At 45.6% G+C, this 23,534-nt stretch overlaps 1 protein-coding gene across 2 annotated transcripts in view; it reads left to right on the top strand.

Moving 5' to 3' along the window:
• Positions 1–23,534, top strand: part of CIB2 (calcium and integrin binding family member 2) — a 67,442-nt gene that overhangs the window by 19,311 nt on the left and 24,597 nt on the right. For both annotated transcript variants that reach the window (XM_075273867.1, XM_075273866.1), the window contains exon 2: positions 21,357–21,391. Coding sequence is in view for 1 of the 2 variants with exons in the window: in XM_075273866.1 (XP_075129967.1) it covers positions 21,357–21,391 (35 nt within the window). In the remaining variant the exon portion in view is untranslated. The remainder of the gene's footprint in view (positions 1–21,356; positions 21,392–23,534) is intronic.

The following is a 23,534-nucleotide window of genomic DNA, read 5'->3' as shown; positions in this document are numbered from 1 at the left end:
GCCTGATAACAGATAAGAGAATGTAATATATTTAGAGAGCCACAATGCTTTGCCATATATGCACAGTGCCATCTTATCCTTAGTACAGGCCTGAATTATTCATCCCAGAGACTCTAGAGAACAAACCTGGAACTCTAGACAATGATAACATATCCTCCAGAACATTCTGACAGCTTCTGTCCCCATCCCCCTCCAGTCATTAACCCAGTGACTGCTAGTGATGTACGTTAAATTACAATATACATAGCACAGTATTATCTGTCGTAGTAATGATACCATTTAGACATGCGCTGCTGCAAAGGAGTGTTAGGCCGCTATCAGCCGAGTTCCAGGCATGTGAATGTGGCCTTGCTCAGATCCTAGGAAGCACTTTGTATCTTGCGGTTATGATGTGATGCACTGTACTACGTGGAATTATTTTAACCCCAGTCTATTTCATGCACTGCTGTACACAGAGTGCACGTGTATTTGTCCCTATTAATTTACCCCACATAAACAGTCTAGGACCAGTTTTATAGGAAACCAATTAACCTTTGAGGTACAGCCGTGTCCAGCACTCTGAGATAATATCTTGTGATGTTATCTTGTACTTGACTCTTTCATTTTTTCAACTGTTCCTGTAAGTGTTTGATGAAGTGGAGGTTGGGCAGCTGTGGAAGAATGTCCATGACAGCAAATCCAGCTCTTCTCTGGTCTTCAAGTAAATCATGTCATTCTTTGCTGTAGGTTTTGAGTCACTGCAGTGACTCAAACCTACTGTAGTGTTAACCCTTCTCCATAAAAAGTAGACAAACACCCCCAGACTTGAACATTCCCAGCACCAGATGTTAGTATAGTTGGCCAGTTTTGATCTGTTTGCATTACAGTGTATGGAGGGAAGGAGCCCAAAAGGTGGAAGGTCATCCTTGTCCTAGCTGTCAATTCCAGCATATCCAATAGGTAAACCCTAATTTAGTGTAATTTAGTGTTTTTTGAATTTTTAGCTATCTCTATAGCAATTATCTCATTATGTCCATGTAAAGCACCATTCATTATATGTGCGAACAAGGCCTTCGCTGAATAAAATACAGTACTTAGTTAGATACACTGACAAAACATAATGCACCAAGAAGGAGTTGTTGGAATTAAATGAAGCTTTATATGTGTGAATGTATTGATCATTGTTGGACAGAAGGGCCTAGCGCCCACCAGAAGAACTTGTTCTGCAGGCCCATCCCACAGCTTTCTGCTAATATCCTACACCATGGCCGCTTCACTGAAATGTTGCATATGTGCTGACAATCTGGCATCCAGCAATGTGCATTACTAAGTATTGTATTGTCATTCCCTGTAGTACTGTGCATATCCCAATAACTCCATGGCCAGTTCATGCACAATACTTTATGCCTAATGACACAGTCATGGAGCACCCCGCGCATGCACAAGATTTTATTGAGAAAGCTGTGATGCATGCACAGCACACAGGGCCGCCATCAAGAATTTTGGGCCGATACTGGCAAAATTTGTGGTTCCCCTCCTCTCCGATGTATCTTATGGTTTCCTGTCCTGTGGCCCACATACAGTAAATATAATGCTCCCTACACAGTATAATGCTCTCCAGTTTACCCCACAGTATAGTCCTCCACATGGTATATAATGCTCCACAATGCCCCACACAGTATAAAGTGTTCTCTTGAGCCCCTCACAGTGGCCCTAAATGGGACAATGGTCCCACACAATATAATATGCTCACCAGAGGCCCACACAGTATAATATACTCTCCAGAGCCCCCAGAGTATAATGCTCCACAGTGGCCACACATAGTGTAATATACTCCCCAGAACTCCCATAGTATAATGCTCTACAGTGGTCCCACACAGTATAATATGCTCCCAAGAAAGCCCCACCTGCAATTCAATGCTCCCCAGAGCCCCCAACAATATGAAGCTCCATAGTGGCCACACACACTATAATATGCTCCCTAGAGCTCCCACACAGTATAATGCACCACAATGGTCTAACACAGTATAATATGCTCCTCACAGTGCCACCCAGTGTAATTCTCCACAGTAGCGCCACCCAGTAAAATATGCCCCCCAGAGTCTGCCCTCCACCACAGTATAATACTCCACAGTGTCCCCACACAGTATAATATACTCCCCAGAATCCCCACTGTATAATGCTCCTCAGTGGCCACAAATGGTAATACACTACCCAAAGCCCCCAGTATAATGCTCCACAGTGGGCCTACACAATCTAATATGCTTCCCAGAGCCCTCACACAGTATGATGCTCCAATAGCCTTACACAGTATAATACAGTCATGGCCAAAAGTTTTGAGAATGATACAAATATTATTTTTTACAAAGTCTACTGCTTCAGTTTTTCTAATGGCAATTTGCATATATTCCAGAATGTTATAAAGAGTGATCAGCTTAACAGCAATTACTTGCAAAGTCAATATTTGCCTAGACAATGAGCTTTATCTCCCAAAACACATTTCAACATCATTGCAGCCCTGCCTTAAAAGGACCAGCTAACATCGTTTCAGTGATTGCTCCATTAACACAGGTGTGGGTATTGATGAGGACAGGGCTGGAGATCAATCTGTCATGATTAAGTAAGAATGACACCACTGGACACTTTAAAAGGAGGCTGATGCTTGGCATCATTGTTTCTCTTCTGTTAACCATGGTTATCTCTAAAGAAACACGTGCAGTCATCATTGCACTGCACAAAAATGGCTTAACAGGGAAGAGTATCGCAGCTAGAAAGATTGCACCTCAGTCAACAATCTATCGCATCATCAAGAACTTCAAGGAGAGAAGTTCCATTGTTGGCAAAAAGGCTCCACGGCGCTCAAGAAAGACCAGCAAGCACCAGGACCGTCTCTTAAAAGTGTTTCAGCTGCGGGATCGGGCTACCAGCAGTGCAGAGCTTGCTCAGGAATGGCAGCAGGCAGGAGTGAGTGCATCTGCACACACTGTGAGGCGGAGACTCTTGGAGCAAGGCCTGGTCTCAAGGAGGGCAGCGAAGAAGCCACTTCTCTCCAGAAAAAAACATCAGGGACAGACTGATATTCTGCAAAAGGTACAGGGATTGGACTGCTGAGGACTGGGGTAAAGTCATTTTCTCTGATGAATCCCCTTTTTGATTGTTTGGGACATCTGGAAAACAGCTTATTTGGAGAAGACGAGGTGAGCACTACCACCAGTCTTGTCTCATGCCAACTGTAAAGCATCCTGAAACCATTCATGTGTGGGGTTGCTTCTCAGCCAAGGGAATCGGCTCTCTAACAGTCTTGCCTAAAAACACAGCCATGAATAAAGAATGGTACCAGAATGTCCTCCAAGATCAACTTCTTCAAACCGTTCAGCAGCAGTTTGGCGATCAACAATGCCTTTTCCAGCATGATGGAGCACCTTGCCATAAAGCAAAGGTGATAACTAAATGGCTCAGGGAACAAAACATAGAGATTTTGGGTCCATGGCCTGGAAACTCCCCAGATCTTAATCCCATTGAGAACTTGTGGTCAATCATCAAGAGACGAGTGGACAAACAAAAACCTACAAATTCTGACAAAATGCAAGCATTGATTGTGCAAGAATGGACTGCTATCAGTCAGGATTTGGTCCAGAAGTTGATTGAGAGCATGCCAGGGAGAATTGCAGAGGTCCTGAAGAAGAAGGGTCAACACTGCAAATATTGACTTGCTGCATTAACTCATTCTAACTGTCAATATAAGCTTTTGTTACTCATAATATGATTGCAATTATATTTCTGTATGTGATAAAAACATCTGACAAACACACATAAAAACCAGAGGGCAGCAGATCATGTGAAAATATAAGATTTGTGTCATTCTCAAAACTTTTGGCCATGACTGTAGGCTCCCTGCACTGCCTCCCCAACTATAAAGCTCCACAGGACCCAGGCCCCGGTCATGTGACGTCAGAGACGTCACACAAGTAGGCACCGAAGCCTTCGCGGAGTGTGGAGAGGTAAGTAACACTGTTATGTTCGCTTACCTCTCCCGGGCCTTCCATCATTATACTCGGGGGTCTGAAAAGACCCCTGAGTATAATAATGATGTGTTGCAGGTCCTGTGGTGTCACTTACCAATCCCGGCCCCTGCCAGGATCGGTGTCACGGGATGGTTAGAGTCTATACTATAAGCAATGTGTAATATATATTTCATGTGGAATGTATTCTCTAACCTGTTATATACATCAATGTGTAGTTGGCTGATTAGGGTCTAGTGTGTTAGCACATTGTATGCAAATACCTCTAACTAGTGAGGACAATGGGTGGAGATAATCTGATCAGTGTCTCCAAGAAGATGTTGGATGGTGCATTGTCCATAGTAGACAGGGAGTCTGCTCTCCTTGGTATAGGTGAGGGGGGAAGGATCTGTGACTCAGCCCTTCCCACCCACAGATATAGGTGTAACAGTTTTAGTATATAGTTGTAGCTGGAGTTAGTATGTGTTAGGCGGCCTGTGCACAGCTCTGCAGAGAGCCAGGATATAGTTACAGGACCAAGGAACCAACGCTATCATTGGATTGTGACTTCTGTGGACTTATTGTTATTACGGTTGATGTGACCGCCGCCGGCTACTAACTTTGTGGATTACAATAAATTGCTGTTGTCTCCCGACCTCTTGCGTCCGTGTTGATTCAAAAGACCATCCGGAGGAAGACGTATACCTTTGCTCCGTGACAACTGGTTGGCAGCGGTGGGATCAACAGCGGACAGCGAGATGGACTACAACAGCTCAGTGATTAATGGAGCCACAACTTCAGAATACAGGAACTGGACTATGGCAAGTCTACAAGTAAGGGCCCAGGAACTAAACCTGAGTTACCAGGGAAGAACGAAAGAGCAACTGATCGAGGCACTGGAGGAGATGACCCTGCAAAGCGACCATGAGGAGGGCTGCCCCCAGGAGACTGGAGAGATACGGGAGTGGCAGGTACAGACCCAAAAGAGCAGATGGGTTGTTTTGTATGAGGAGGAATTGGCAGTGCTGGGGCTAGAAGCAACTGCAGAGCAAAGGAGTAGAGCGTTACAGAGGGCTCAGGAAACGGAGAAGGAGGAACAGAGAATGGCGCATGAAAAGGAAAGAATGGCGCATGAAATGCGAATGGCTGAGATAACTACGCGGAATTATAATCAAACGTCGACCCCCAGCCCAACAGTGAGAGAACCACCATATGTGTCCCATAAACACTTCAAGACCTTTGATGAAGCGGCTGGGGATGTTGATGGATATTTTCAGGACTTCGAACACCAGTGCCACCTGATGGAAGTCCCAGAGAAGGATTGGGTCCGGTATCTGGTGGGGCACCTACGAGATGGGGCTGCGGAAGCTCTCAGAGCCATGGAACCTAGTGATCAGCGGGACTATGAGGCCATTAAAAGAGCGGTGCAGAAGTATTATGCAGTCACTCCAGAGACCTACCGAGTTCAGTTCCGCTCTTTGTCTTACAATGGGGGAAGCTCCTTCCACATGTTCGCCCAAAAGTTGAAGCAAGCATGCAAGCGCTGGCTAGAAGGAGAGGAGGCTGTCACAGTTGATAAGGTCCTCCAAGTCATACTTAAGGAACAGTTCTTTTCCCAGTGCCCCGCTGAGATTCGTGAGTGGGTGCTGGAACGGAACCCAGCCACAGTGGAGCAAGCTGCTTCCCTTGCAGATGAGGGCCTGACCATCAAGCCGCAGTGGAAGAGGTTGTTTGCAGAGAAGCGGAAAACTACCACAGTCCGCCAGACACCCTTCATCCAGCCACCCACCTTTCGTGCCCGGCCTCAGGATTACAATTCCCCCTCTACCCCTGCCCCAGCCCATCGGCCTCCAGCTATGAACAACCCTGTCCCTAGACAACGACCTACTGGAAGAATGCTAGAGCGCAGATGTTTTGGGTGCGGGCGGCCTGGACATTTGCAAGCTAGCTGCCCTGTTAACATGGGGGCACGGGCCACCGTGGCATCCCGGCCTATTCACTACCTGGGAACCACCCCTAGGACTGAAAGTTTGGCCCCATTTCTAGATGACTCCATGAATGACCCATCTGTTCCACCTCCAGGGGTCTATGGGATTCAGCCTTCCGCCACACATCCCGCAAACCTTCAGCGGAAGCACTTGCAGGAGGTCTTACTGGATGGCCGAACAGTTGTTGGATTCCGGGACTCGGGAGCTTTCCTAACGGTAGCGGACCCCCGAGTAGTTCGACCCGAGGCCCTAGAGGAGGGCCCTGGCCTTTCTATCGAGTTGGCAGGAGGTACTCGGAAACGTATTCCTAAAGCTACCGTGGAACTCGACTATGGTTATGGACCAAAACGATGCACAATTGGTGTGATGAGCGGGCTGCCGGCCGATGTTCTGTTAGGCAATGATGTTGGAAATCTACAGTGTCACTTTGTGGGAGCAGTGACCCGAAGCCAAGCTCAGAGAGACGCCAACATGGATCCACCGGATTTTCTGCCAGATGCCAGCCCTTCAACCCTACAACTTTACCATTCAGTACCGCCGAGGGAACCAACACCAGAACGCGGATGGGTTATCCCGGCAGGAGGACATATGAGCTATAGAGACTGATGTGCATTCCCCAATTTACCTGTGTAGGCCAATTGTGTCATGCACATGTTTTGAGAGGGGGAGGGGTTGTCACGGGATGGTTAGAGTCTATACTATAAGCAATGTGTAATATATATTTCATGTGGAATGTATTCTCTAACCTGTTATATACATCAATGTGTAGTTGGCTGATTAGGGTCTAGTGTGTTAGCACATTGTATGCAAATACCTCTAACTAGTGAGGACAATGGGTGGAGATAATCTGATCAGTGTCTCCAAGAAGATGTTGGATGGTGCATTGTCCATAGTAGACAGGGAGTCTGCTCTCCTTGGTATAGGTGAGGGGGGAAGGATCTGTGACTCAGCCCTTCCCACCCACAGATATAGGTGTAACAGTTTTAGTATATAGTTGTAGCTGGAGTTAGTATGTGTTAGGCGGCCTGTGCACAGCTCTGCAGAGAGCCAGGATATAGTTACAGGACCAAGGAACCAACGCTATCATTGGATTGTGACTTCTGTGGACTTATTGTTATTACGGTTGATGTGACCGCCGCCGGCTACTAACTTTGTGGATTACAATAAATTGCTGTTGTCTCCCGACCTCTTGCGTCCGTGTTGATTCAAAAGACCATCCGGAGGAAGACGTATACCTTTGCTCCGTGACAATCGGTAAGTAAGTAGGGCCCGTTACCGGCTGGAGTTACTCCAGCCGGTAACGGCCTATTAATTAAAAAAAAAAAAACCCACAGCGGTAGCGGCTGTCTCTGAGCCCCTTAATGTCCCGGACCCTTTGGCAGCTGCCTCCGCTGCTTCCCCATAGTTACGCCACTGCATGGAGGCCTATAGGTTCCACATAGATGATTTGTCCACAAATATTGCTGCTGGGTCTGTAGATCTTTCACTCTTGTAGCTTGCCAAAGCTGGCATGCCAGCTGGTTCCATAAATAAAGCAGAGGCCAAGGATGTGTTGGAATCTAGCAGAGACATTCCTAGTAAACTTGTTGATCAGGCAATTCTCTCTACTGGCGGGCTGCCTGATCTGTCCCCTGTGTGTGAATGCCATCACATAAACAACACCTCCTAAGAGATGTGTTTTTAGGTGGCTTCAACCTGCTTGAACTGTCTTCATTGAAAAATCATGATAGTGGTATCTCATTCCACCTGTTGTAGACTTTGGGATAAAGTAGAATTAAGATTATCTGTTCATAAAACACAATATCCATCAGCAATATAATCTGGGGATGAGGAAATTACTGCTGTAATACTGCATGCCCTGGACTCAGAAGTGTCTATCTTGAGCTTCTATATCAGTTCCTGGTGATGGATCAATGGGTGGGGTAGTTATTGAGTTTAATGTGCAACTAAACTTTCAAACAACTTTTGATTTTATGGCAGTATTTGTGTCAATGTCAATATCACTGTCACCCATTAAAAGCAAATAGCAGAAGTGTACATGTCACTAGAAAAAGCCCAATATAATCCCACTACCAATGTTTAAGCACTGTTGCCAATAGATACGACCTGTAGTCCATCTTCGTGAACGGGTACTCACCTTGTCTCAGTTTTCTTTGAATTCCCTATAACTGCTTATTAGATCAGGACTACGTAACCATGCATCTGCTGTCCTAAGAGAACATGTGCACTGCATGAATGATTTCTGTTAAGAAGAATAGACAGAAGGCACAAAGAGCAAGGTGCACCTGGGAAATGTAGGCCAAGGCCCCACATTGCGGAAATGCAGCTTTTTTGTTTTTGGGTTTCTCAGCTAAAGCCAAGAATGGCTACAAAAGAAATTAAAAATACATAGGAAATACTTATAGTTCTACCTTCTGCTCAGTCTGTTCCTGGCTTTTGTTGAAAGAATCAAAGCAAAATCTGTAACAAAAAAAGCTGCATTTACACAACATGGGGCCTCAGCCTAAGGGGGAGTTCACACGGAGTTACGTGCCGCGAGATTTGGCACGTGTACGCCGCGTGACCCTTTGCGTGCCGCACACGCTCCCATTCATTTCAATGGGAGCGGGGAGCGTATGCGCCGTGCTAGTTTGCGGCCGTGAATAAATGCACGGCCGCAAACTAGCGCGGCGCATACGATCCCCGCTCCCATTGAACTCAATGGGAGCGTGTATGGCACGCAAAGGGTCACGCGGCGTCTACGTGCCAAATCTCGCGGCACGTAACTCCGTGTGAACCCGGCCTTAGGGTGCATTCACACTACGTAACGCCAGCGTGTGTCACAGCTGTACACGTACACGCTCGCATGCCGGCTCCCATAGAAATGAATGGGAAGTGTTCGGCAGCCCTGCTGTAACGCCGGCGTGTACGGCTGTGACACACGCTGGCGTTACGTAGTGTGAATGCCCCCTAAGAGATGAAACCTGTGCACTTCCTTTCACTACGTTGGTGAAGGGCGAGGATGCAGGAAGCTGAGGATAGAAAAGGAATCACATGGGGGCCACAAGGTGGCTCAGTGGTTAGCACTGTAGCCTTGCAGTGCTGGAGTCCTGGTGTTCAAATCCTGCCAAGGGCAAAAAAACCATCTGTGAGGAGTTTGTATGTTTTCCCCATGTTTGCATGGATTTCCATCCCATATTCTAAAAACATACTGATAGGGAAAAATGTACATTGTGTACAGTGTCCATATTAGGACATCCTCAGATATCAGAGTCAAACATCAGATTAATACTAGTTTACAGCTCTGATACCTGACTTCTGACATCTGATTTGTCTGACACCTGACTCTGACACCTGACTCTGACATCTAATACCTGACCCTGATACCTGACTCTGACACCTGACCCTGATACCTGACCCTGATACCTGACTCTGATACCTGACTTTGACACCTGACCCTGATACCTGACCCCTGACTCTGATACCTGACTTTGACACCTGACTCTGACAACTGACACCTGACTCTGATACCTGACTCTGATACCTGACTCTGACACCTGACAACTGACTCTGATACCTGACTCTGACTTCTGACTCCGTCAGAGATCAGACTCAGGCATCACATACAAGCCAGCACATACACTATGCCTCCCAATGATTGGCCAGGATTAGAGATGAGCGAACACTAAAATGTTCGAGGTTCGAAATTCGATTCGAACAGCCGCTCACTGTTCGAGTGTTCGAATGGGTTTCGAACCCCATTATAGTCTATGGGGAACATAAACTCGTTAAGGGGGAAACCCAAATTCGTGTCTGGAGGGTCACCAAGTCCACTATGACACCCCAGGAAATGATACCAACACCCTGGAATGACACTGGGACAGCAGGGGAAGCATGTCTGGGGGCATAAAAGTCACTTTATTTCATGGAAATCCCTGTCAGTTTGCGATTTTCGCAAGCTAACTTTTCCCCATAGAAATGCATTGGCCAGTGCTGATTGGCCAGAGTACGGAACTCGACCAATCAGCGCTGGCTCTGCTGGAGGAGGCGGAGTCTAAGATAGCTCCACACCAGTCTCCATTCAGGTCCGACCTTAGACTCCGCCTCCTCCGGCAGAGCCAGCGCTGATTGGCCGAAGGCTGGCCAATGCATTCCTATGCGAATGCAGACTTAGCAGTGCTGAGTCAGTTTTGCTCAACTACACATCTGATGCACACTCGGCACTGCTACATCAGATGTAGCAATCTGATGTAGCAGAGCCGAGGGTGCACTAGAACCCCTGTGCAAACTCAGTTCACGCTAATAGAATGCATTGGCCAGCGCTGATTGGCCAATGCATTCTATTAGCCCGATGAAGTAGAGCTGAATGTGTGTGCTAAGCACACACATTCAGCACTGCTTCATCAAGCCAATACAATGCATTAGCCAGTGCTGATTGGCCAGAGTACGGAATTCGGCCAATCAGCGCTGGCTCTGCTGGAGGAGGCGGAGTCTAAGGTCGCTCCACACCAGTCTCTATTCAGGTCCGACCTTAGACTCCGCCTCCTCCGGCAGAGCCAGCGCTGATTGGCCGAAGGCTGGCCAATGCATTCCTATGCGAATGCAGACTTAGCAGTGCTGAGTCAGTTTTGCTCAACTACACATCTGATGCACACTCGGCACTGCTACATCAGATGTAGCAATCTGATGTAGCAGAGCCGAGGGTGCACTAGAACCCCTGTGCAAACTCAGTTCACGCTAATAGAATGCATTGGCCAGCGCTGATTGGCCAATGCATTCTATTAGCCCGATGAAGTAGAGCTGAATGTGTGTGCTAAGCACACACATTCAGCACTGCTTCATCAAGCCAATACAATGCATTAGCCAGTGCTGATTGGCCAGAGTACGGAATTCGGCCAATCAGCGCTGGCCAATGCATTCTATTAGCCCGATGAAGTAGAGCTGAATGTGTGTGCTAAGCACACACATTCAGCACTGCTTCATCAAGCCAATACAATGCATTAGCCAGTGCTGATTGGCCAGAGTACGGAATTCGGCCAATCAGCGCTGGCTCTGCTGGAGGAGGCGGAGTCTAAGGTCGGACCTGAATGGAGACTGGTGTGGAGCGATCTTAGACTCCGCCTCCTCCAGCAGAGCCAGCGCTGATTGGCCGAATTCCGTACTCTGGCCAATCAGCACTGGCTAATGCATTGTATTGGCGTGATGAAGCAGTGCTGAATGTGTGTGCTTAGCACACACATTCAGCTCTACTTCATCGGGCTAATAGAATGCATTGGCCAGCGCTGATTGGCCGAATTCCGTACTCTGGCCAATCAGTGCTGGCCAATGCATTCTATTAGCTTGATGAAGCAGAGTGTGCACAAGGGTTCAAGCGCACCCTCGGCTCTGATGTAGCAGAGCCGAGGCTGCACAAGGGTTCAAGCGCACCCTCGGCTCTGATGTAGGAGAGCCGAGGGTGCACTTGAACCCTTGTGCAGCCTCGGCTCTGCTACATCAGAGCCGAGGGTGCGCTTGAACCCTTGTGCACACTCTGCTTCATCAAGCTAATAGAATGCATTGGCCAGCGCTGATTGGCCAATGTATTCTATTAGCCTGATGAAGTAGAGCTGAATGTGTGTGCTAAGCACACACATTCAGCTCTACTTCATCGGGCTAATAGAATGCATTGGCCAGCGCTGATTGGCCAGAGTACGGAACTCGACCAATCAGCGCTGGCTCTGCTGGAGGAGGCGGAGTCTAAGATCGCTCCACACCAGTCTCCATTCAGGTCCGACCTTAGACTCCGCCTCCTCCAGCAGAGCCAGCGCTGATTGGCCGAATTCCGTACTCTGGCCAATCAGCACTGGCTAATGCATTGTATTGGCGTGATGAAGCAGTGCTGAATGTGTGTGCTTAGCACACACATTCAGCTCTACTTCATCGGGCTAATAGAATGCATTGGCCAATCAGCGCTGGCCAATGCATTCTATTAGCGTGAACTGAGTTTGCACAGGGGTTCTAGTGCACCCTCGGCTCTGCTACATCAGATTGCTACATCTGATGTAGCAGTGCCGAGTGTGCATCAGATGTGTAGTTGAGCAAAACTGACTCAGCACTGCTAAGTCTCTGCATTCGCATAGGAATGCATTGGCCAGCCTTCGGCCAATCAGCGCTGGCTCTGCCGGAGGAGGCGGAGTCTAAGGTCGGACCTGAATGGAGACTGGTGTGGAGCGATCTTAGACTCCGCCTCCTCCAGCAGAGCCAGCGCTGATTGGTCGAGTTCCGTACTCTGGCCAATCAGCGCTGGCCAATGCATTCTATTAGCCCGATGAAGTAGAGCTGAATGTGTGTGCTTAGCACACACATTCAGCTCTACTTCATAAGGCTAATAGAATACATTGGCCAATCAGCGCTGGCCAATGCATTCTATTAGCTTGATGAAGCAGAGTGTGCACAAGGGTTCAAGCGCACCCTCGGCTCTGATGTAGCAGAGCTGAGGGTGCACAAGGGTTCAAGTGCACCCTCGGCTCTCCTACATCAGAGCCGAGGGTGCGCTTGAACCCTTGTGCAGCCTCGGCTCTGCTACATCAGAGCCGAGGGTGCGCTTGAACCCTTGTGCACACTCTGCTTCATCAAGCTAATAGAATGCATTGGCCAGCACTGATTGGCCAGAGTACGGAATTCGGCCAATCAGCGCTGGCCAATGCATCCCTATGGGAAAAAGTTTATCTCACAAAAATCACAATTACACACCCGATAGAGCCCCAAAAAGTTATTTTTAATAACATTCCCCCCTAAATAAAGGTTATCCCTAGCTATCCCTGCCTGTACAGCTATCCCTGTCTCATAGTCACAAAGTTCACATTCTCATATGACCCGGATTTGAAATCCACTATTCGTCTAAAATGGAGGTCACCTGATTTCGGCAGCCAATGACTTTTTCCAATTTTTTTCAATGCCCCCAGTGTCGTAGTTCCTGTCCCACCTCCCCTGCGCTGTTATTGGTGCAAAAAAGGCGCCAGGGAAGGTGGGAGGGGAATCGAATTTTGGCGCACTTTACCACGTGGTGTTCGATTCGATTCGAACATGGCGAACACCCTGATATCCGATCGAACATGTGTTCGATAGAACACTGTTCGCTCATCTCTAGCCAGGATTACAGAGCCCCCTGCTGACACTCAGGAGTAGAAGATACAGTGTATATAGGAGCTGCAGGCTGAGAATCTCAGATGAGACCTGATACCTGACTTGTGACTCCTTCATAGATCAGACTCAGACATCACATACAAGCCAGCACATACACTATACCTGCTAATGATTGGCCAGGATTACAGAGCCCCCTGCAGGAGTAGAAGGTACAGTGTATATAGCAGCTGCAGGCTGAGAAACTCAGATGAGACCTGATACCTGACTTGTGACTCTTTCAGAGGTCAGACTCAGACATCACATACAAGCCAGCACATACAATGGTGGAAACTTATCAAGTGAAATGTTCCAGAATTCTAGTATCATTTTCACCAAATACACCCTGTAACATGTTGGGCACCACATTTATCAAGTGTTTTAAATACTTTTAAAACTTGTGAAAAAAGGGGCGTAGACTCACAGTAAAGGGGCGGGACCTACAACATTGTGCTACAAAAATTCACCAATAAGCTCCAAAGAACCTCAACTAATCTTCCATAGGAGACCCTGCTGCAGATTTTACCAAAAAATCATCAGAGAGAAAAGTCCTGCACAAAGTAGAGGAGGAGTAGAGCTGATTGGATGAGACTCTTGCAGTAATTGTCGTTGACAGCATCTCCACCAATCAGAGCTTCTGAGGGAGGAACGTTCCAGACTTCAGCAGCTTTATGAAGTTCCCTCCCTCAGAAGCTCTGATTGGTGGAGATGCTGTCAATGACAATTACTGCAAGAGTCTCATCCAATCAGCTCTACTGTGATGTGATGTCTGAGTCTGACCTCTGAAAGAGTCACAAGTCAGGTATCAGGTCTCATCTGAGTTTCTCAGCCTGCAGCTCCTATATACACTGTATCTTCTACTCCTGCAGGGGGCTCTGTAATCCTGGCCAATCATTAGCAGGTATAGTGTATGTGCTGGCTTGTATGTGATGTCTGAGTCTGATCTATGAAGGAGTCACAAGTCAGGTATCAGGTCTCATCTGAGATTCTCAGCCTGCAGCTCCTATATACACTGTATCTTCTACTCCTGAGTGTCAGCAGGGGGCTCTGTAATCCTGGCCAATCATTGGGAGGCATAGTGTATGTGCTGGCTTGTATGTGATGCCTGAGTCTGATCTCTGACGGAGTCAGAAGTCAGGTGTCAGAGTCAGGTATCAGAGTCAGGTATCAGAGTCAGGTGTCAGTTGTCAGAGTCAGGTATCAGAGTCAGGTGTCAGAGTCAGGTATCAGAGTCAGTTGTCAGAGTCAGGTATCAGAGTCAGGTATCAGAGTCAGGTGTCAGAGTCAGGTATCAGGGTCAGGTGTCAGAGTCAGGTATCAGAGTCAGGTATTAGATGTCACTAGTCAGAGTCAGGTGTCAGACAAATCAGAAGTCAGGTATCAGAGCTGTAAACTAGCATTAATCTGATGTTTGACTCTGATATCTGAGGATGTCCTAATATGGACACTGTAATTGTGAGCTCTATGTGGGCCTCACAATCTACATAAAAAAAGAAAAGGAATCACATTAAGTTGAAGCCCCAAGTTGAGAAAACGCAGCATTCTGGCTACAAAATAAAAAGCTGTGTTTTCAAAAAAAATTTAAAATTGCAGCATGTCAATTATACCTGCAGAAACGCTGGCAGTTAATGTATAACAGGGGTAGAAAGCCCGCAGCAGAAATCTCAGCGAAAATGCAATGAAAAGCTCTGTGGAAAAAAAAAACAACATGATTTTCTGCAGCGCTTTTTTTGCTATGTGGGGCCTTAGTCTTAAATAGTTATAGCTCAGTAATTATAGCTAGAACATTGCGCTGGTGTGAAATGAAAGATAAGATTCTTAGTTTGTAGTATATTTTTTTCATAGTTTTTATTTTAAATTTTAGTTTCTGCACATGATTATGAGGCATTCATAGCTGGCCTAGACTTCAGACATCATTTCCTCCACTTTTTTTGGCATAAATTATAATAAATCTGACAGGACTACATCCCTTCACCACACCCCCTTTTAGGAAATATAACTTAAAAATTTGATATAAACCATAGGTCACCTTTTGATGACACATTACTTATTTTCTATGCCTCATATGGGACATGTACAAAATCATGTAAATCTAAAATCCTGTACAAAATCAGAATACAGAATATCATTCTTTACGTGCACAGAATTGTTGTTCACAGTGTGTACACTTGTTAAAGACTTAAAGGCAGGGTCGTAACTACCGTAGAGGCAGCGGAGGCGGCTGCCACAGGGCCCGGGCCATTAGGGGGCCCGGTGACAGCTGCTACCGCTGCGTTTTTTTTTAAATAGGCTGTTACGGGCCCTATTCACTTGCCGATCCTGGCTGGGCCGGGATCGGCAAGTGACACCACGGGCCCCACAAACACTATCATTATACTCGGGGGTCTTTGCAGACCCCTAAGTATAATGATCGGCGGACCGGGAGAGGTAAGAAACATAACAAACAGTGTTACTTACCTCTCCGCGATCCTGCCAGGCCTCCGTCATACTTTGTCTGACGTCTCTGACGTCACATGAACCCGGCCTGCTTCCCGGGTCATGTGACGTCCGACGTCATTAACGAAGGACGCGAGCGGTGGTCAGCACAGGAGGACAGCACAGCACAGGAGCCGGGGAACAGGTAAGAAGCAACAGTGTTTTGTTTTTTTTTAATGTTTTTATTCCCCGGGTCTCCGATTATTATACTCTGGGGTCTGAAAAGACCTCAGAGTATAATAATTGTTTATGGGTGTCCACAGAGGGACATAATACTGTGTGCAGGGGCCACTATTGGGGTTAATACTGTGTGAAGGGGCCACTATTGGGGTTAATACTGTGTGCAGGGGACACTATTGGGGTTAATACTGTGTGCAGGGGCCACTATTGGGGTTAATACTGTGTGCAGGGGCCACTATTGGGGTTAATACTGTGTGCAGGGGACACTATTGGGGTTAATACTGTGTGCAGGGGCCACTATTGGGGTTAATACTGTGTGCAGGGGCCACTATTGGGGTTAATACTGTGTGCAGGGGACACTATTGGGGTTAATACTGTGTGCAGGGAACACTATTGGGGTTACTACTGTGTGTAGGGGACACTAATGGGGATAATACTGTGTGCAGGGGTCACTATGGGGGATAATACTGTGTGCAGGGGCCACTATGTGGGATAATACTGTGTGCAGGGGCCAGTATGGGCCATAATACTGTGTGCAGGGCTTACTAAGGGACATAATAGAGTGCGGAGGAGGGGGTCGGTCGAGGTCTTCGGCGTCAGTTGTGATGGGGGGGCCCCATGTCAGAAGTTCGCCACGGGGCCCCGCCATTCCTAGTTACGCCACTGCTTAAAGGGCTATTCCCATGAACTTAATCATCTCTATATTTGTAGAGAATTAAAAGTTAAACATTTTTGCATATATAAGTAATTAAAAATTCTTCAGAGTTTTAAAGATTTTCTCTAGCTTTCTTAGTGGTGATGTCTGTTCTCTTGATCAGATGCCAATGGATATGACCACAAATGCAGAAACTTTCTATGGTCTAGGACTTGTCAGGAGCCCAGCTATGATTTTCTTATTATAGCTGGGTCATCAGGCAGGGGCACTACTTGTATCAGAAGATATCTCGGCCACAATAAGGATATCATGGCTGATTTTCTGACCTTAGAAAGGTCCTGCATTCATGATCATATCCACTAGATCAAGATAACAGACTGTGACCACAAGATATTTAGAGAAAATCTTTAAAACTCTGCAAAATGTTTAATTACTTATATTTGTTAAAATGTTTAACTTTTAATTATCTACAAATTATTATTTTTTTTTATCATCATGGGAATACCCCTTTAAAGTTACCTTTTTGTGTTTCATTTTATTGGTTCTCTACATGTTCTGCCCAGCCAAACCAAACATGCGTTGGTATTGGCCAAGATGGTTGTCGGTCAATCATTTGGCCATGAGCTATCAGATATATACACCCAGCCTAACATGCACTAAAACAACTAAACTGTGTCTGATCCTGAGACACAAAATAGCTTGTACCTCCTGGCCCACATCTTGGCTAGTTACAGAATACATTGTCATATGAAAGAATACAAAGGACCAAAATCTGCCTTTCCAGGTTCTCAGACCTGACAGTTCTGATCTATGAATACGCTGCAGCTTTGATAAGAATGCAGAGTATAGCTGAACTGTTGCTGTATGCAATTTTCTTTTATCCTGAGGCCACTCCCACATTTATCCATAAACCATGTATGCCCCATTACCGCTATCCAGAAAGCTGCTGTAATATGATGATCTTTTTTGACCAGCTCATTTACCTCAGATTTTGCCGCTGCAGCACATTCAGCGCGGTCTGAGCATGGGAGCATCTCAGTAGGATTGTACTGGGAGTAACGCACCGCTGCCTCTAAGGTCACTGCGAGTTCTTGTTGCACTGCACTGCATTTAATTTCTTGGTTTTTGGAAAGGGTCATTAAAAAGAGAAGGGAATTTGGAAGGAAATTGACAATAAATCTATATTTTCGTCATTCACAAATTCGTTCTTCCTGTCTGACTCAGATTCAGTGCAGTGAGCCATAGCTCTTGTCCCCAAATGCACTTTACTCTGTATGTGTCATAAACCTTTTTATGTTCAATTTTTAATCATGAAACCTTAGGGGTTTTTTTTTATAACAGGACACTATAGCATGTAGAGCATTGTATTATAAGCAAAAAAAAAAGAATTCATATTTATCTGGTAACACACTAGGCTGCACAGTTCTCCCCTTCGCAAGGCCATCACCAACTTCTGCCCACCTGTTGCAGGTTGGAGACTGTGTTATTATTATTAGCCCAGTCTCATGCCTAATATTTCATGTTAGTCTGAAGTTAAAATTGATCTAATCCCATCATGATAAATTTTATTAACAAGCTACATTCAAATATAGATCAAGTGGCTTAACCAGTTTTCCCAATAGTCATCCATTCTTTAGACCCTTTTTACCAACATGTCAGATTGTTGTATGCTGTTTTCATTATTCTGTATACATACATGTCTTGATGTCATCTATTATTATTACTAGCCTCTGCCCGCAACTTCGTCTGCGGGTTGTTGGAGTGGATGATCCACCTATATTCAGCAAATTACTGCCGTCGATGGTTCGCCTGCTCTGGAGTCGCCTGCTCTGGAGTTTTGGCTGAACGTGTTCCTCGCAACATGCCTGTGAATGTTCAGGCATCTCAGCAGCTCGCTGGGAAGCCATATAATGAGCGTGTTGCTGGTGTTGATGATCTGCATGCTCCAGCGTCTCGGTAACTCTCGATCTAGGCTGCTGCTGAACTCGTTCCTCGCACTGTGCCTGCGATTGTTGTGGCATCTCAGCAGCTCGCTAGGACGCCATATAATGAGTGTGTTGTTGGCTTCGATGAGCTGCCTACTCCGGCATTTCAGCAGCTCTCTTCAGTGCTGCCTGGCACTGAAGTTGTTCTTTGCACTGTGCCTGTAATTGTTCCGGCATCTCAGCAGCTCGCTAGGATGCCATATAATGAGCATTTTGTTGGCATCGATGATCCCCCTCAGCTCCGCTTGAGGAGAGCTCTGTGACTTCTGGCTACCTTCATAGCTCTCTTTGTTTGGGACAAATTAGATTCTCTTTTTCCTGGGATGTTTAAAATTGACAAACTGACAATTTGGATTAAAGGTGTTTGCCCATGTCATTGTGTCAGCAGCGCCTGGAGCAGATCAGATAATATGCAAATGCGTGAACACTGAGGGTTAGCGTGCGTTTACACATAGAGATAACAGCCCTGGCTTTCTCAGAAGCTGAGATAAGAGCAGTGTAATATAGTATTTGAAAATAATTTCATAGCAATCGCGAAGCAATGTCATTTACCGGGATAAAAAGTAGCCTATATTTTAATCGAGGTTACAATCTATCTATGTGCCAAATTTAATTCTATGTGCCAAATTTCATTCAAATCCGTTCAGCCATTTTTGCATGATTGAGGAACAAACACACAAACATCCAAACTTTTACATTTATAATATTAGTACAATTAGTACGATAGGATTATTATTATTATTAGAACAATGTGTATATTGGGACAGTGAATAATAATAGTAGGTGTATTTATTTGTTGATTTTTTTTTTGCAGCCTTTTATGACACCATTATTTTTGTATGTTATAACAATATTTGGCTAGTGCAGTAGTCTGCTGCTAAGCCACGATCACATTTTGATGTGTTCTACTAATATTTATTTGTTAGTCCATAGGTAGCCGCCAGATGGCATGCTTCATTCTAAAATTATATGGCAAAATTATTTCATCTGTACTGCTAAAATGTATAATATCAAAAATTGTGCTCTTTCCTCCTCTAAAAGGAGCACCAGTGTTTCCACAGGTATAATTGGCTTGCTGCGATTTTCAAAAAAGTGGGCGTTTTTGAAAATGCAACTTTTCCGCTGTAAATTTTTGCAATGTGTGTATATCATTAGCCAGAATCCCATCCACATTGCAGGTACTATAAAACACTGCATTTTTGTAATGTACGTGTTAGAATAGCAGATGCATTTCTGAGCCAGCAGTGAGAACCAGCGCTAGACACACTGACTAAAATGGTAAACACTGAGCTGAATGTGCAGCACCCCCCAGGCCACACCAACTCCAACCTCACAGTGGTGTTCACCAGAGCCCCAGATGGTGGGGATGTACTAGCAGCACTGCCAGGCAGAGCAATACGGCTTGAGAAAGGCCAGATGCACAATGCCCAACAAATCACAGAAAAAACAGAAACTGGGAATACTTACCAGGAGATCCTCAAGGTAACGGTGCAGGTCCAGAAACCAGAAGGCAGTGGTGGGTGGTGTTCAGCAGGTGGCAGCAGAGAGCCAAAGCGTAGTCATTCAGTCCGAGTCGTCAACAAGAGGGCAGCACAGTACAGTGGGTAATCCAGAAGCAAGGCTGGCAGGCCGGGTCAGTAACAGGAGAAGCAGAGTAGTATAAAAATGGGTTCAAGAAGCAGAAGTCTAAAGGCAAGTTGGGGTAATAAACAGGAGCACAAATCAGGAGGCAAAGGCAGAATCAGAGGTCAAAGACGAGGAAGTCAGTTACAGGAGAGAAGATGCTTACTATCAGGAACACTGGAGGAAACACTGAATAGCCAGCGGCGATCTGGAGCGAGAGCTCATCCTTAAAGAGGTTGTCCTGTCTCAAGGATCCTATCTATACTGGTAGCTTATGTAAATTGAAGCCATTTCCTAAATATATTGCTTTAGAAATTCTGCTTTGTTTGCCTGCTGTGTGACCCTATTCCTCCCATTGTTTACACTGCATTGCTATAACCAGGGACCTGGGAGATAGGACAAATGATGTCACTTACTCAGTGTTCTGCAGGACAATTCGTTCAGATAATTGCACTTTGGTGGTAAAGCTGAGTCTGTTATCTCTCTAAGTAAACACACAGATAACACAGAGTCTGTTCTGTACAAGAATCTGCAGATTATCTGATCTTCAGAACTGTTGTGTGTCTGGTTCAGCATTAGGGAGGGGGAGGGAAAGAAATACAGGAAGTGAGAAGCAGACACTGCATACAGCCTGCCTGATGGGAGAACCCCTTTAAATAGGCTCCGGCCCGCTGCTAATCCTGAAAAAAACAGAAGTCCCCTTTTTAGCTCAGGAGGAGACCAGCAACCCCTGCACATCACTGCAGAGGTTCCAGCCTGCCTCCCAAGACCCAGAAGTAGGGGACTCAGGCCGGCAACCTCCGCACAGCGTTGCAGAGGCTTCGGCCCTACTCCTAACAGTGGGGCTTCAGTCTTACCCTGCATTCACACGACCAAGTTTCATTCATGAAACTTAGTCATGTAAATGTAGGGTTATTCTGACTTAACACATGTATTTAGTCTCTGATCAGGATATTGACTATATTTCGCAGTCCGAACACAGACTCCAGGCATCATAGCCATCTATGATGCTAAGAATCCTTACCTACCTGTGGAACTACTATCCTGTACTGAAAACATTATTACAGTATAGGACAGTAGTCCCACAGGATGGCAGGGACACTATGATCATAGATGATACTTGGAGTCCAGGTCACGACTCAGTATTTTATAAACCATAGCTTTATCACTTGGAATTGTTTATAATCCATAGATTTCATCCATTGCTTTCATGTTAAACCCATTTCACAACACAGCTTCTAGGGACACTCCAAGTATAAGAAACTATTTGTATAGTATATCACTGCATTTTTTAGAAATTAATACAAAACTTTTTCATTTTCTCTTTTAGGACTGCACTTTTTTCACACGCAAAGAAATCCTCCGGTAAGTAGTAACAAGGCACATACAAAAATCATAGAAAAAGTCAGAATGGACTTCACAGAATGGCCACAGGTTTTTTATAGGGTTAGAACTCTGACTGTCCCTGGACGAAGCCCGGTAATAAGGGCGCATCGGACAGTGTTCTCTTATGCAGGGGTAAGGTGTTAATATACGGTTATGAATTTACGTCACTATCTGGACGGTTGTTTATACTGTTGGGTTGTTTTGTGATTGATGGAACTATGATGGTGGCTTTCATGTTATCACCTTAAAGGGGTTGTCCCACGTCGCATACTCACCAGTCTTTGTTGCTCTAAAATCTTCTGTCTTCCGGCTTTGTTGCGTCATTGGTGGGCGGGGTTCACATATGCAAAGCCAAGTGGCGAGATGCCGCTGGCCCTACGTGCGCGCTCATAGACCAGTCTAGCCTTCACAATGCGAATACAGACCCGACATCCGCCTGTCTCTATTACAGCGGATGTCGGGTCTGTATTGGCATTGTGAAGGCTAGACTGGTCTATGAGCGCGCACGCAGGGCCAGCGGCATCTCGCCGCTTGGCTTTGCATATGTGAATACAAACCCGGCATCCGCTGTAATAGAGAGGCGGATGCCGGGGAGTGTAGACACCGGCACAGATGCCAGCAACATCGCTATGCTTCTGCCCTGCATGAAGCCAGCAGCGGCAGAAGCGATTCTGTTATTCTGCTCCTCCGCCCCCCCCCCCCCCCGGAATAGCAGCATCGCTCCTGCCGCTGCTGGCTTCATGCAGGGCAGAAGCATAGCGCTGTTGCTGGCATCTGTGCTGGCGTCTAACCGTCCCCGGCATCCGCCTCTCTATTATGGCAGATGCCGGGTTTGTATTGGCGGCCCCTTCCCCCCAAAGGGTAAACTACCCCCCCCCCCTCCAGGCTCGCTCCCGTGCACATAACCCCTCCTCCCTCCCCCCTCAGAGCAGGCAGATACATCACTTGACTTATGACCAGATAAGTCAAGGGATGTGTCCCAACAAAATGAATAAAGTAACATAGTGGACAAACAAAGCAGTTTTGCTGAAGCAGTGTATTTAGGAAAAGTCTTACATTCACATTATCAAGCAGTATAGATAGGATACTTGTGATGGGACAACCCCTTTAACATTTACATTCATCTACTCTTAAATGCAACTCATGATGCACTAGATGTGTAAACATACGCATATTGAGCTTATTGTGATGTTGATGCCAATATTTATTATTGCATCTTTGATGCAGCATTATAACCTTACGGTTTCCCTTATATATACTGTATGTGTGGTAGTTTGTGTATATGTGTCCTACATGTTATTTTAGTTTTTGGATACAAATAAAATTAAACTTTTTAATGAATTAAGGGTGTGGTTGCTGTTTCTGATTTTTTTCATTCATGTCCCATACCTAGCTATGTTGTATTGGCCTCTATATGTATTGATGCATATACGATTATGTAGCTAGTATGCAACTCAGTAGGAGCTGTATAAATTGTACCCTATGAGCTGTCCCTAGTAATGGCTACAGATGGCTGTAGTATTACCAAAAGCAGGTAAAGTAGTTTAGCACTACAAGAGATAAAATCGATGGAAAATAGCTATTTCTTACCTATTGTATTATTATGCTTATTGGTTATTCGTTTATTGCTGTTACCTATTGTATTTTTGAAAAACTAATAAAACGTTTAATTAAAAAAAAATCGATGGAAAATCCATGTGGAGTTGGCAAAAACCGTGTGGAAAAACCGATAGCGGTTTTTTCAAGGTCCATACTCTGTGCTGGAGGTAAAAACCATTTCCTAATTCCTGAAGTGGATTTTTCCTCGCCAAAAAACTCCATGTGAATGGACCATAAGCCTGTAGCCACTGATGTCTTTATGTTGGGATTGTTCTATCCGTGCATTCATGAGAATCCCATACATATAACATTCTGCTTTCTTCATTTCAATCGCTGTGGCTTGACCTGTGACAGCATTGATGTAAACTTGTTTATATCTTCCCTCTTCTACTCTTATAGCTTTCTTGTTATTAAATCTCAGGAAATGTTTCTTTCCTGGTGTACAGTATAATTTTATACTTTTTATGTCATAGTTCTTATTATGTATTATTTCTAATTCTGTCCTTTTTCTATCTGTGTATGT

Source organism: Leptodactylus fuscus, chromosome 5 (genome assembly GCF_031893055.1).
Source record: "Leptodactylus fuscus isolate aLepFus1 chromosome 5, aLepFus1.hap2, whole genome shotgun sequence".
Lineage (NCBI taxonomy): Eukaryota > Metazoa > Chordata > Amphibia > Anura > Leptodactylidae > Leptodactylus > Leptodactylus fuscus.
The sequence above is the reverse complement of the archived record's forward strand: the minus strand, read 5'-3'. Positions and strand labels throughout refer to the sequence as shown.